The sequence below is a fragment of the Schistocerca americana genome, chromosome 4 (assembly GCF_021461395.2).
Source record: "Schistocerca americana isolate TAMUIC-IGC-003095 chromosome 4, iqSchAmer2.1, whole genome shotgun sequence".
NCBI lineage: Eukaryota > Metazoa > Arthropoda > Insecta > Orthoptera > Acrididae > Schistocerca > Schistocerca americana.
The window spans coordinates 673,020,389-673,035,301 of NC_060122.1; the positions used below are offsets into that span (position 1 = coordinate 673,020,389).

The window sequence follows — 14,913 nt, forward strand, 5'->3', positions numbered from 1 at the left end:
CGGGCATGCCCTCAGTGGTAGCTGACGGGCTCAAAGGAACGATTGAAACAAAAAGAACATAGGTGTTTCACAGTTAGTAGACTGCAGCGACATACAGGCAGACGCTTCAACGACTTCGCCGCACCATTAAAAACAAACGGCGCGGATTGTTACCCAGTGGAGTCATCCTCCTTCAAGATAATGCACGTCTGCATGCAGCAGGAGTGACACAGGACTTGCGTCAGCGACTCCATTGCGAAATGTTTCAACATCCGCCATACAGTCCGGACTTAGCCCCAAGTGATTATCACTTATTTCCCAAACTGAAAGGTTTTTTGAGTGGACAACGCTACGGAAGTGATAATGAACTTGGAGGAACCGTTAATCAGTGGTTCAACAACTTGGCGCAACTGAGTACGCAGAAGGCACAGAAAAGCTAGTGAAACGGTACGACAATTGCCTGCATTTGAACGGTGACTACGCAGAAAACAACATGGGTATCAAGTTGCATGTAAATTACAGTTTCGCTTAATTATATGAAATAAAAAATTTATATAAAATGTTCTTTGATTTCCGAACAGGCTCACAGATACAGTATTTTCACTCAAATTTAAATGTTCATCCAGCATTACATCAAGGTCTCCAACAGAGAAATTAATGATTATTTATCTGTTCCTGAGAACGGCTTGCGGGAGGGATTCAATAGTCGTTGATAAGCCGCGCGGATTCCTCCCGATTCAGTGGACTCGCCTCGAGTACTAACCGTACTAAATCTCGGGTTATTCCCCTACCTGGAACTGGTTACGAGCATCAGGTTGTTTCGGAATTCTAAACTGATTGAGTGACTGGCTGATTCGTTACCTTGCATGTACGACCTGTTGGCGCGGAATACACGGACGGAGCCACAACAGCTGCGTGCCTCTTTCGCAGCTGCAGTGTTCGACCGAGCATGACGCCCTGTAATTAGAGGGGAGGCTGAGAGTGTCCGGGGCGCCGCCGTCGCCGCCGCTGCCGCCCCCGCAGCTGCTGGCGGTACCTGGCGACGCCAGCCGGGGGCAGCGGAGCGACCGGCGGTCGATAGCTGCGCCGCTCCCGGGCTGGGCCGGGCCACGCAGCGGCGGCGTGGCAGGGACGGCTCCCGGGGCGCCTGGCCGCGCTGCTCCCACATACACACACCCGACCATCTCCTCTTCCAAGATGCTCGAAGCACACGGCGTCTCATTCTGAATGGAGAGAAACCTTCGGATGTAAAAGTAACTTCGGGCGTACCCAAAGGGTTTACAGGACTATTAAAAGTGGAGACTGTTGCACATAACCCCGTGAACGGGATTGTTGCCCGACTGCAGGCAGAATGCAACTTTTCGTCCGCCATTGCACTAAGAGGGAGAGGGTGGCGATCCCAGCGGCCCGGCCGCCTTTTATCCTTGGGACGAATCTACGGTACTCAATTTCATGGTAGGGTGAGTGCACCTGTGGGCATCCTGGAGAGACTGGGACCAGCAAAAATACCCGCTCCTACCCGGGATAGAACCCGGAACCACCAGGGTCACAGCCGTTGTACGAGGGGCAGTCAAAACGTTCCCGGAATTTCGTTGTATATGTTTATTACCACAACGTACGTACACATTTATTCAGTCGCCTTCAAAATAGGCTCCTTCAGCGCGCTCGCTGTTTTGGTACCGTACGAAGTTCAGTCGTCGAGTTGGTTTTGATGTGTTATAAGGTGGTAAAAAGATTACCTTTGAGGTCATTTTTGATCTTGGAGAAAAGCCAGAAATCCGACAATGCGAAACCTGGGGAGTAGGAAGGCTGGTAGGAGAGTGGAATGTTCGTTTGTGCGAGTCACCCACAACAGTGCGACGAAATTTGGCGATAATGGGCTATGGCAGCAGTCTACGACGCGAGTGCCCTTGGTGAGAGCACGACTTCGCCTTTCCTGTCTTGTGACCATATCGATTGGACCCTAGAGGACTGGAAAACTGTAGCTTGGTCAGATGAGTCCTGGTTTCATTTAGTAAGAGCCAAAGGTAGGGTTAGAGTGTGGCGCAGAGCCCACGAAGCCATGGACCCATCAGGAAGGCAGTGGACAAGCTGATGGTGACTCTATGATGGTGTGGACTGTGTTTACGTGGAATGGACTGGGTCCTGTGGTCCAACTGAACCGATCATTGGCTGGAAATTGTTATGTTCGGTTACTTGGAGACCATTTGCAGTCATTCATGTTCCCAAATAACGATGGATGACAGTGCACCATGTTCCTGGGCCACAATTGTTAGCGATTGATTTGAAGAACATTCTGGACAACTCCAGGGAGTGATTTGCGCGCCCATCGAACACTTATGGGACATAATACAGGGGACAGTTCGTGGAAAAATCCTCCAACGGCAACTCTTTCGAAAGTATGGACGGCTGTAGAGGCAGAATGGCTCAGTACTCCTACAGGAAACTTCCAACGACTTGTTGAGTTAATCCGACGTCGAGGTGCTGCACTACGCCGAGTACAGGAACAGGAAAGGGAGGTAATGACAGTGGCACGTAAAGTGCCCTCCGCCACACACCGTTGGGTGGCTTGCGGAGTATAAATGTAGATGTAGATGAAAAGGAGATCCGACACGATATTAGGAGGTATACCTTGACTTTCGTCCGATCAGTATATAATTATGCCATTGAGCGCGCACTGAGGTCAACGGCACGCTCCCATGTACCTCCGGTACGGTTACCGGTCACAAGCGTTTAATACTTCGTCGCACAGAAGTAACGGAAATATTTGGTTTTCTGAAACTTCCTGGCAGATTAAAACTGTGTGCCGGACCGAGACTCGAACTCGGGACCTTTGCCTTTCGTGGGAAAGTGCTCCACCAGCTGAGCTACTCGAGCACGACTCGCGCCCCGTCCTCTAGTGAAGCAGTGCGTATGTGCGCGATTTCGTCACTTTTTCCGCACATTTCAGTTCTGTTCTCTGAAGGAAGCGGGCGAGATTACTGTCAGAGGAACAGAACTGAAATGTGCGGGAAAAGTGACGAAATCGCGCCACATATGCACTGCTTCACTAGAGGACGGGGCGTGTGTCGTGCTTGGGTAGCTCAGCTGGTGGAGCACTTTCCCACGAAAGGCAAAGGTCCCGAGTTCGAGTCTCGGTCCAGCAGACAGTTTAAATCTGCCAGGAAGTTTCAGGAAACAAAATTTTTCTGTCATTTCAGTAACCAACATTTTTTCTATGCTATTACCTGATCGACATTATTGATCATAGTGAATTGTTATGCTTCGATTACAATTTTTGTTTCCGCTACAGTTCTTGAACTTATCACGAACACCAGATTACGTGGTGCGTCCTGAAAACAAGAAGGAAATGTATAGTTAAGCGATCCGTTCTCATCAAGACCATTAGGTACGGAGCTCCCGCTGAGTTTACCGATCGGCTGTCGCAGTGGTTAACACTCTGGACTCGATTTCGTGATGTTGACATTCAACTCCACGTGCGGCCATTTTTATTTAGGTTTCCTGTGATTTGCTTAAATCTAACTAGACAAATGCCGCGTGATTACTTTGAAAGGGCACGGCCGATTTTCTTCCCTATCCTAGAAAGAATCCGAACTTGTCCTATGTGTGTACTGACGTCGTCGTCGTCGGGGCTTTAAATCCTACTATTCCTTGTTCGCCGACTTATAGAAAACGATGTGAAGGGTGAGACGTCTTTTAAAGGTAGCATCCTGCAATCAGACGGAGGGATTTAGCGATGCAGTGAAATAGCTAATTAATTATCAGACAACAATTTCATTCTACTTTCCCATATCGAAAGTGTGTTGTATGCCATTACCAGTAGTCCTTACAACTCGGTCTCTGCCACAGCTGTGGTGGCGGCTTTTAAGTCCAAGTACTGCAAGCCACAATTGTCGATAATAATACCTAGTCATTCTACGATTTTTGATACCATGAAGGTAAATGAATTAGCGAATGGTAAAACGAAAGAGATCGACAATCTACTCGTTGACACTGTGAGGGAGACTTACCTACTATTTCCTTTTAGTAGCTAACGACAAATTTATCAGACTAGTTCAGACACGCTTTAGGAGGACTCTGTCAAACAAACCGTCAGTTAATCGTTGTCTGGAAAACAGGGAAGTTGTTGGCAATACATTGGCTGAAATCAAACATGTTGCGCAGATTGCGGACATCTGAATCGACATAAATGCACAAAGTTTTGGCAGCGACAGTGCACTTCAGTGAGCAGTACAAACAGCAGCCTTTTGTTCTGGACATTGTTCACATTACTGGTTGACATACTTCCGAAAACATTGCGAGCAGTGCTCAAACAATATTGTTTCTGAATAGGGAAGAAGTGATTATGTTTTCTCTTGTCACTGACAACGAAAGTGTTATCGTGGTTGTAGCAAGGAAAATGAATGTTGTTCATTTGGGTTGCGCTGCTCACACAGTTACTTTAGTGGTATCAGACGTGTTCAACCACCCTGAATCAGTAGCACGGAGGTCCTTAAGTCAGAAATGTCACAAAATCGACAGGTTTTTCAGAAGAAAGGCTGTAAAACTGGTAGACTGCCACGTTCAGCCGATCAAGTAACAGTAAAAGCTGAATCAGGAGGCCCCTCCCCCAAGTGAAACTGAACGTGCTAATGGATGCAGCGCCCGACTTGGTCAGAGACCCCTCATAATGACATACTCATATGTCAACTGTGAGGTTCAGACGGCAGAAGAGTGGAACGCTTTGGGAGACTGCCTTCCTCTACTGAAAGTTCGAGTTAACTTAAGAGTGCCTGGGGAGCAATTCACAGTATCCTCCGTTGTAGTCCCATTGGTCCCAGGATGCCAAAGAGCAGTGATAGACGCAACCCAACTACGAAGACAGACCCTTTCAAAAAGGATAACTCTTTATGATAAAGGCAGCACCGGCATCTGTGCCAAAGCGAGTAATTTGGACCATTCGTTCAAATATTAAAAATTTTGAAGATGTTGAAAATGCTGAAAACAATGTGAGGGAGCTCGCAATGGAAATCATTCAAACTCGAAAAAGTGGCATCTTGGTTGATGGTATGGTGACTCAGATTCAGGGAGCCGAAACGCAAAAAGATGATGATGGTGGTGATGATGAAGGTAGTGATGATGATGGTGGTGATGATGAAGGTGGTGGTGATGGTGGTGGTGATGGTTATGATGATGGTGGTGGTGGTGATGGTGGTGGTGATGGTGGTGGTGATGGTGGTGGTGATGGTGGTGGTGATGATGATGATGGTGGTGATGATGATGATGATAATGGTGGTGATGATGATGATGTGGACCTTTTCGCATGGCACGAAAAGCAAATTTGAGTCAGTGCCATGGAGATTTGTTAATGCACAAGAGGACATGCAGCTCGACTTGTGTAATAAGCTACTAGACGTAGAGGAGAGACCTGATCCACTAGCTTTTTGGAAGTAGTTCCACAAGTCCATGCCATCTTTCACTAACACTACCTGAAAGTATTTATGTTTTACGACTACTTCGACCCCCTCGGGACAGGACAATCACGCACAGAGGAGGAACCGGCTGAAATCGAAGACATTAGACAAGATGATGTTTTTAAACGCTCATCAAAATTACGCATTTAAATAAATAATCTGCAGTTCTACTATCTGACAGCTCTGGTTTGGTTGAAATTATTAAGACCTTTCTTGTAACTGAAATGTGTTTAACTAATATGTCGCCCATTTGACAAAAATCAATACGCACCTACGCATTTTGTTTTCTATGAATTCAGCTAGTTAACTGAAATATATTTGTGCTCATAGTAACATTGAGCGAGCACACAAACAGCTTATTAGAAGAAGAATGTGTGATTCAACTAAATAATTTTGAGGTCTTAATTTAAAACTGTGAACTCACTGGCGAGGCAGCGGAGTAGCGTGTCTGTTCCCTTTGCGCCATACTTGTATTGACTCCTCGTCATTTCGAATTGGTTCTGCCGGACAACCTGAATGTGGGTATTAATAGATTTCCCTCACGCTATTCTAGGCCAGTTCAGGACTGGTTTTTACGCCCCAGCTACGTAAATACCACACGAAAAACGCATCTGTAGTAGCACAAATATGCAGAAACATGTCAAGACCGCCTTTGTATCTGTAGTAGCACAAATATGCAGACCGCCTTTGGAGATAACCTTAGACTGCATCGTTCAGATTTTTGTGTTTCAAGTGTTGTAAAAAGTTGCAAAGTTTGGAATTCGGTAGTGCTTGATGTATTGGTAAACAAAGAAGCTTTAACTCTTATGTGAATATACATATGAATGGGAGAAATCATGTGACCGAACAGAAAGTGACCCCTAAGTTAAATTCGGTGTGATATACAGTATCTACAAGGATGTATAGTGAAGCTATATTAATTAAAGGAATGTAAAGGAAATTAGCGAATAAATACAAATAATTCTAACGAAAAAATACTTACAAAGCAAGTGGTTAAATGATTAAGTCACCAAACAATTAAGAAAATTACATCTTACAGTATTTGCTTTGTTTTCGAGTCATCTCAGCGTTTATGGAAAGAGAATTACCGGCGATGGGTGCAAACCGGCGGAAAGAAGGAGAAATAAAGTTTCAACAAATTTAAATTAAAGAGTGGTCGTTCGTTTATATAAAAATAAGTGTACAGTGAAGCGCACTGAATAAATCCTTTTCTGTTTGCAGGCTAAAAGTTTGCAAGTATCCTAATCAAGTAGTGAACACTGTCATTGCTTCAAATTCAGATAGAGCTGTTGATACGTTATACTCGTGCTTCAAATCGCGGCAGATTGTCGTTAATTGTATATACCAACGAGAGCAGCTTAGCTTTTCACACGTGATGATGGTGGCTAGGTGGTCCGAAGAAATATTATGTGCAGATAACAGTTTGATCCGGTTGAAGACCCGACAAGAATTTGATCTATTAATGCGCCGGGAAAGTCTACACAGTCATAGAAGATCATGTATTCAACAACCTACTGCAGCGTATAGTGTGTCTTGTGGTAGTGAAAAACGAATGTTACGGGTATATTGTTCCAGCGGCAACGTCGTTAGAAACAGGCTAAGATTCCAAGCCTTCAGCTATATAAAAGTTTTCTACTCACCCTATGGGTTTGAGTGCTTTCACTTAAAGGTGGGGCTTGGAGGGGGGGGGGGGGGGGGGCGTTCTGGTCGAGAGGCACGAAAATGGATGGGTGAAGTTTAGAATTTTTTTTTATAAATTGGAAATTTTATCATTTTATTATACATACGTTCGTGTATGAAATTTCTTTCATCTGACAACAGATAAAAAAAAGACGCCTTCAGCCTCTGTCAAAGTGCGCTTCTCGCGGTGCGTCCTGACTTGCAGCAAGCGTTGTACAGACTCCTGGCTATTTCGGAACCCCATAAAAATAGAAACTTCTTAAATTAGAATGAATTTGTTGGCTATCACAATGAGGTTTTGAAAAAAAATATCTCGCAAGATATTTTTGACATGTTTTTCTAAATTAAAATCCTTACAAAAAATTTTAAAATTAGAATGGCAAAAAAGCACTCGCTAAGACCCCCTAAATTTAGTTATGTTTCATTTAAAAAATATCTGATGACTCGGTCAATCTGCAGAGTGTGTGAAGCGCTCCGCGCGGTGGAAAACGTTGTTCCGAGCAAGACGCGTTTAAAGCTTGGGGTAGCAAGCAAAACGTTAGTTCAAAACTTTCGGTTAAATGATATTCCACGACTTAACTCCTCTCACATAGTCTGATTCGGAATTTGGTGCAGTAATTTTCTCACTCCGGGCTCTTTTAACAAACAGATGTTTTTGCAGCGCTGTGGCCATGCCTTTCCTGTCAGGTTACTCCGCGAAGTTTTTGTTGTTACCCCTATGACGATTCCTAGCACGTTCAAGGCCTTGAGAATAGGTGACTAACCTTCGCTTAATGTACCTACAAGAATATGTGCTGCTATTTCAACAGTTTTTTGCACAATGAACGTGTTTTGGTACCATTTTCCAAATGCACATGTTGAAGCTCTTGTCATCATCATGTGTACTGGCACCGGTGCATCTTCTAAGCAAATCTTCATTGGACAGAAATTCGTGTACTGGTCGAATCTTTTCTCGAGCTACCTACTGTTGCCTAAATTTCGGTCGGCTCACGGTTCCATTCAACAAGCTGTAACTTTTAAAATACTTTGAGAATCGAAAAATCCTCGTTCAATACTCTTTATACTTCAGGGATGCAAATTATGTAAGAAAAGAAACTTTTTTTCATAGGTCTCGACCAGAACCTCTCCCCAACAAGAGACAACCGTCTGACACAAGTTTCTGACGTATATGTCAGTTATCTGAATGCGTGCGATCAGAAAGAAAAATGGAAACGTGAATTTGTTGGAAAATTTCTGGTAAAGTTTGATGCAGCTGCAAAGGATACTGCGTACAATGCCTCGTGCTTCTTATTCTGGAGTACTGTTCGACTGTTCAGAATCGTCAACAGATTACATTTAAGAATAAGATCTAATTAATTCAGAGGCGCGCTGCTGTCGTATTTGTAATGAAACAGTTTTAGAATGCTACATCGAAATTCCCTTCATACTTCTAGGACTTGAAGACCAGTGCCCGAATATCAGCACTGAGAAAAAAAAGAAAAAAAACAATCGAAATCACCTTTATAGATTTCTGAGGCCTCTTAAGTACAAGAGAGTTGTCCATAGATCCGCTTGATGCGTGCTAGTGTTGAAATTGCAATGTTGCTGGTTCGATTCTCGGTAGACGTACCTCTCTTTCTTTTTTTATTGGAATTATAAATTTGTTATCAAATTGAATCTTAATTAAAATTATTGAATCATAATTTTCTAAAAAAACTTTTTGTTTTTAATTACTCATGACACGAAAATACGAAATGTTTCATCGTTAAATGAAAAAAAGTGTAACTCAGTAATACTGTTCTTTACCTTACGTTTGTAATTTTACTAATCTCTAGGAACAGAAAAGTAATTTGTTTTATGTCTCTTGTTTCGCATTTTTGTACCAAATTGTAATACATTGTTAGTTGCGGGAGGTGACCCCAGCAGTGGGGGAGAAAAAAATAGTATGAAGTTCAGGATGAAGCAACCCTTCCTTCCTCTGGACGTGGGTCGAGATTGGTGGTGGTGACTGGAATCGAACGCGGCGGACATCGCTGAACGAATTAGGCGTTTATCCATATATAGTATAGAGATGTCGTCACCGGTGGAGTGGAAGCCGTTCGCTCTTGGATGGCGGAGTAAGGCGCAGAAGCTCAGCGAACCCCTCTTCAAGCAGGACCGCCTCGGGCAGCGGCGTTGATGTCAGCAGGACGACAGTAGCTGACAGGGACTGCGCGCCGCGGCCGATGAATGAAAGGCACGTCCAGGCTGCTGGCCCGCTTCGAGCCACCGATCACAGCATAGGGAAGGACGGTACTCAACCCTTCGCCCCCCAACATGACCGACGTCGGATGAGTGTGCCCCTCTTGAACGGTCGCGACAAGGTTGTCCACAACGACAGGGCAGCCAGGCAGCAGCTACCACTCCGGACTCGAGCACACATCCCACCACGGAGGTGGGCGCCCTCAGACTGTAGTAACCCAGTAGGAGACTCAGCGGTGTGAAGACGTCAGGTTGTCTGCGGACTATGTTTCTGCTCAGGCTGATGCATTTAACTTGGGGGGCGAAGTGCATCACCAAGTACTTCGAACTGTCTTCGTCTCAAACTTGCTGGCGGCGTAGTTCGGCATCACAAACACACTTGGCCTTGCCTCACGGCCGCCAGCTAGAGATGTTGTGGGTACGGCCAGAGTTCAGAGGAGTACCGAATCGAGCGACGGGCGTGGCGGATCGCCGTCCGGCTTAGCTGCTTAGTCGAAGGCCTCATCCCGTTCCCAAGTACGACGATACGGAAGAAGACAACTGACTGGCCTGAAGAGACGGACGTGTGCGCCACAGTGTCCACAACTCAAGCTGCAACCAGTCCCAGAACGCCACATGGGGTGCACCGCAACTTCTCAAACTTCTCATTACAGCTATTACGGCGGAACACCAGGAATGTTCGGATTGGTCGTTGTAAGACTCGGAGCGCGACAACCAGCGCCGCAGAAGAGAGAAAAATGCCTTACTGCCGGAAGACAGGACTCTGCAGCAACGCAGAGAGGCAGCTCAAGGAGTTACAGGAAGACAAAGGGCGTCACGGACGCCTCAAACGGCAGGCAAATACCGCTCCTTAAGACGGCGAGCAGAGGAAGAACAACAAACCTGTCGCTACAGTTCCGCGCTTCAACAAGGGGCGCATGACGATAGCGTTGGTCGACAAGCGTGGCTCGTTTACACTCGTTGCTAGACAAGAAAGTCGGGCACGCGCGCCAGTCTTGGAAGGCAGCGTCGAGACGCAACTCAGCGACTCAGGCAGCGCTTTCGCAATGCTGGAGAAGGAACACGAAGGCGGCGCTATCATAACAGCAGCGTCTACAGAGAAAGATCCGACCCCAACTCTCTCAGCCAAGAACCTGCCGGAGCTGAGACCACCACCAATCGTTCTAGAGTTAAAGACGAGTACCGTAGCTTCCTGCAACAAATATCGCAGTGAGCCAAGACTGACCTCACTGCGAAATCAGCAAAACAAGATCTGGTCCGGCTTAGCATCCGCACCTGCAATGATTCGCGAAGAGTATAGCGGCCCACGATAGTAACAGATTTACACTTACACAAAGCATCCTGACAAGATGGTAAACCAAGGCTTCGTGTCTCGTGGCTTCCCGCTCCAATGCAGCCCGATTACCTAAAAGAAGAATTGGAAGGTCTCGGTTTCGGGATTTGCACTGTTGTGCGAATGAAACAGCAGGACGCCGGAGAAGATGGTCCACTCACCTTGACCGTTGCCACGGACAACACCGGCAGTCGGAAGTTGTCCGGCCTCGCCATGTTGTTGAAGACGGCGGTCATTGTATAAAATTTCAAGTCGAGACGAATATCACGTCAGTGCTTTAGGTGTTAGTGCATCGGGCATGTGGCACGCCACGTTTCAGTGCCTGAAATCCGCGCGAAGTGTGCTGGTGGCTTTCCAGCCCAGCAATGCACACTGAAAAGAGAAAAGGAGCCAGCGTGTGAGTACTGTGGAGGTTGAAACGTGGCCAGCTATCGCGGCGGCGAGAAACTGAAAGCTGCGTTAGCTCGTCAACGTATAATACTGTACAGGGCGCGACAGAAGACCACAGCCGCACGCTCCACCGTCCGCGCCGTCAAGGGGCGAAATGTCAGAAAGGTGAGGAGGTCCACCCTCCGACGTACCACAGAGTGCGAGTAGGGCGTGCGATGTCGCCGCCGCAGAGCTACCATAGACGCCGGCCACAGACGCAACAGCCGGGGCATCTCCAAATAAGATGGCGCGCATGGGCCAGGAAGCGTATTCTGCATTGGCAGCAAGCAGGTTGCACGAGATAGATGTGCAGGGCGGGTCACACGCACCAGTGGCGGCGGGACGGGAGGCAAACTTCGCCCGTACAGCACATAAGAAGACCAGGCGGGACGTTGACACCGCGGAAGGCGGCGACTGGGATCACGCTGAAGTCGCTGACTGCAACACCTCGGCGCTATACTCGAGCTATGCCGATACTGCGGGAAGTGGCGACATCGGCAGCCTGGTCTTCATCCTCGGAAGAATGTTCGACCGCATGATGGGAATGGTCGAATGGATGCCACAGGAGATGGTTGTTGTAACGAAGATTGTTGCGTGAGGAACAAAGCTGCCATCTGGGCAGCGGTAGGCGGCTCTTCCCTAGCGCGCGAGCGGCGCGATAGGTTGTTCCTCCGACCACCAACATACCTCTGTGCCGGCGCCAGAGGAAGCTTGTGCTGGTGGGAAGGGTCCAGCCGATGACAAGCACAAAGAGAAGCCAGGGCCTCATCCAGTACGATGGGAGCACGGATTCTCCGTGTTCTAACGCTCCATCATCCCTGGAGGCTGAAGGGGACCTCCGTGAATACACCCACAGTCGATGCACACGGCTGAGAGAGAGCGGGTGTGTGTGGTTGGGGGGGGGGGGGGGGGGATGATCTGATTCAAGCCATATGTATGCGAACCAGGCTCGCTTTCCTCTCGCCAGCGCTTTAGACCGTAATCTCGAACGATTAGCGCGCTTGCTCGCCAGCATGAAGCCGTAGTGACTTTACTTGGTCTGCTTTTCTCATCCGTACAGCTGTTCTGGACTTCGCTTTTCAGAAGCGGTTGCGAGTGTATTTTGCATCGTCTGTGTATTGAATAAGAACTCTTGCACTCTGAACTTTCGTCTTACTTCATTGTGGGTGGTCACCGTAATGACGCCACCTCTCTCCCTATGATTTCGTTTTGCTAAGATTTCACCAGGCAACTCAATGCTCAAAACTGGGTCGTGGCGCAACAGTATTACTAATATCCGCATTTTCCTGTGATTAGGCATTAAATATAAAAAGTAGTTATGTTAAAAAGTTAAGAGTTTGTATCTGTAAATTAACGTTTGTAGTTGGTAATAAATGTAGAAGGGAATGGGATGAACCTAACCAAATGACGCCCTCGGGCGAGAGCTTTAGACGGCGACGCTTCTGTGTGTGTTGCAGCGACGCCAGCGGCGGCGGCTGCGGCGCAGAGCGGGCACCGGCTGTCGGCGGCGGGGGTGGGCGCGGGCGCGGGGGCGGGCCCGCGACGGCTGTCGGACGCGGACTGGCTGCTGCTGGAGGCGCTGGACACGCGCCGCTCGCGGCCGCTGCACACGGGCCGCTTCCTCACCATGCACAAGCGCCGCCGCAAGCGCCTCACCACGCGCCAGCTGCAGCAGGACCCCGCGCTGCTCGACGACATCCACCACGGGCAGGTGCAGGTCAGTCGCGCGCCACAGCGGCCGGGAGCTCTAGTCGCCATTACCACTACACTGTTGCCAATGTACGGGGGTCACTCCAAAAGCAATGTACACTATTTTTTTTAAAATCCATCTTTTATTCTACATGTTTGAAAATTTTACAGTGTGTAGATACATCCTTTAGGAACAATATTTTCATTTCTCCACATAATTTCCATCCCTCTCAAACGCCTTACGCCATCTTGGAACCAGCGCCTGTCTACCCGCATGGTAAAATTCTGGACCAACCTGTTGGAGCCACTGTTTGTCAGCGTGTACAAGGGAGTCATCATCTTCAAACCTTGTTCCACGAAGAGAGTCTTTCAGTTTCCCAGAGAGATGGTAGTCACATGGAGCCAGGTCAGGACTGTAAGGCGGGTGTTTCAGTGTTGTCCATCCGAGTTTTGTGATCGCTTCCATGATTTTTTTGACTGACATGTGGCCGTGCATTGTCGTGCAACAGCAGAACATCCTGCTTTTGCCGATGTGGTCGAACACGACTCAGTCGAGCTCAGTTTCTTCAGCGTCGTCACATATGTATCAGAATTTATGGTGGTTCCACTTGGCATGATGTCCACAAACAAGAATCCTTCGGAATCGGAAAACACCGTAGCCACAACTTTTCCAGCAGAAGGTGTGGTTTTGGATTTTTTTTTCTTGGGTAAGTTTGCATGATGTCACTCCACTGATTGCCTCTTCGTCTCTGGTGAAAAATGATGGAGCCATGTTTCATCACCTGTCACAATTCTTCCAAGAAATTCATCTCCACCATTCTCATGTTGTTTTGTGGTCTTCAGTCCTGAGACTTGTTTGATGCAGCTCTTCATGCTACTCTATCCTGTGCAAGCTCCTTCATCTCCCAGTACCTACTGCAACCTACATCCTTCTGAATCTGCTTAGTGTATTCATCTCTTGGTCTCCCTCTACGATTTTTACCCTCCACGGTGCCCTCCAATGCTAAATTTGTGATCCCTTGATGCCTCAAAACATGTCCTACCAACCGATCCCTTCTTCTAGTCAAGTTGTGCCACAAACTTCTCTTCTCCCCAATTCTATTCAATACCTCCTCCTCGCATTCGGGAGGACGACGGTTCAATCCCGCGTCCGGCCATCCTGATTTAGGTTTTCCGTGATTTCCCTAAATCACTCCAGGCAAATGCCGGGATGGTTCCATTGAATGGGCACGGCCGACTTCCTTCTCCGTCCTTCCCTAATCTGATGAGACCGATGACCTCGCTGTTTGGTCTCTTCCCCCAAACCAACCAACCAACCAATACCTCCTCATTAGTTACGTGATCTACCCACCTTATCTTCAGCATTCTTCTGTAGCACCACATTTCGAAAGCTTCTATTCTCTTCTTGTCCAAACTAGTTATCGTCCATGTTTCACTTCCATACATGGCTACACTCCATACAAATACTTTCAGAAACGACTTCCTGGCGCTTAAATCTATACTCGATGTTAACAAATTTCTCTTCTTCAGAAACGCTTTCCTTCCCATTGCCAGTCTACATTTTATATCCTCTCTACTTCGACCATCATCAGTTATTTTGCTCCCTAAATAGCAAAACTCTTTTACTACTTTAAGTGTCTCATTTCCTAATCTAATTCCCTCAGCATCACCTGATTTAATTTAACTACATTCCATTATCCTTGTTTTGCTTTTGTTGATGTTCATCTTATACCCTCCTTTCAAGACACTATCCATTCCGTTCAACTGCTCTTCCAAGTCCTTTGCTGTCTCTGACAGAATTACAATGTCATCGGCGAACCTCAAAGTTTTTATTTCTTCTCCATGGATTTTAATACCTGCTCCGAATTTTTCTTTTGTTTCCTTTACTGCTTGCCCAATATACAGATTGAATAACATCGGGGAGAGGCTACAACCCTGTTTCACTCCTTTCCCAACCACTGCTTCCCTTTCATGCCCCTCGACTCTTATAACTGCCATCTGGCTTCTGTACAAATTGTAAATAGCCTTTCGCTCCCTGTATTTTACCCCTGCCACCTTCAGAATTTGTAAGAGAGTATTCCAGTTAACATTGTCAAAAGCTTTCTCTAAGTCTACAAATGCTAGAAACGT

At 47.0% G+C, this 14,913-nt stretch overlaps 1 protein-coding gene across 4 annotated transcripts in view; it reads left to right on the forward strand.

Annotated features, from left to right (window-relative positions):
- The first annotated feature begins 12,638 nt into the window (after positions 1 to 12,638).
- LOC124612260 (cAMP-specific 3',5'-cyclic phosphodiesterase 4A-like) overlaps positions 12,639 to 14,913 on the forward strand; it is a 329,771-nt gene continuing 327,496 nt past the window's right edge. For all 4 annotated transcript variants that reach the window (XM_047140347.1, XM_047140348.1, XM_047140349.1 and 1 more), the window contains exon 1: positions 12,639 to 12,811. In XM_047140347.1, coding sequence (XP_046996303.1) covers positions 12,722 to 12,811 — 90 coding nt within the window. In that variant the 5' untranslated portion in view covers positions 12,639 to 12,721. The remainder of the gene's footprint in view (positions 12,812 to 14,913) is intronic.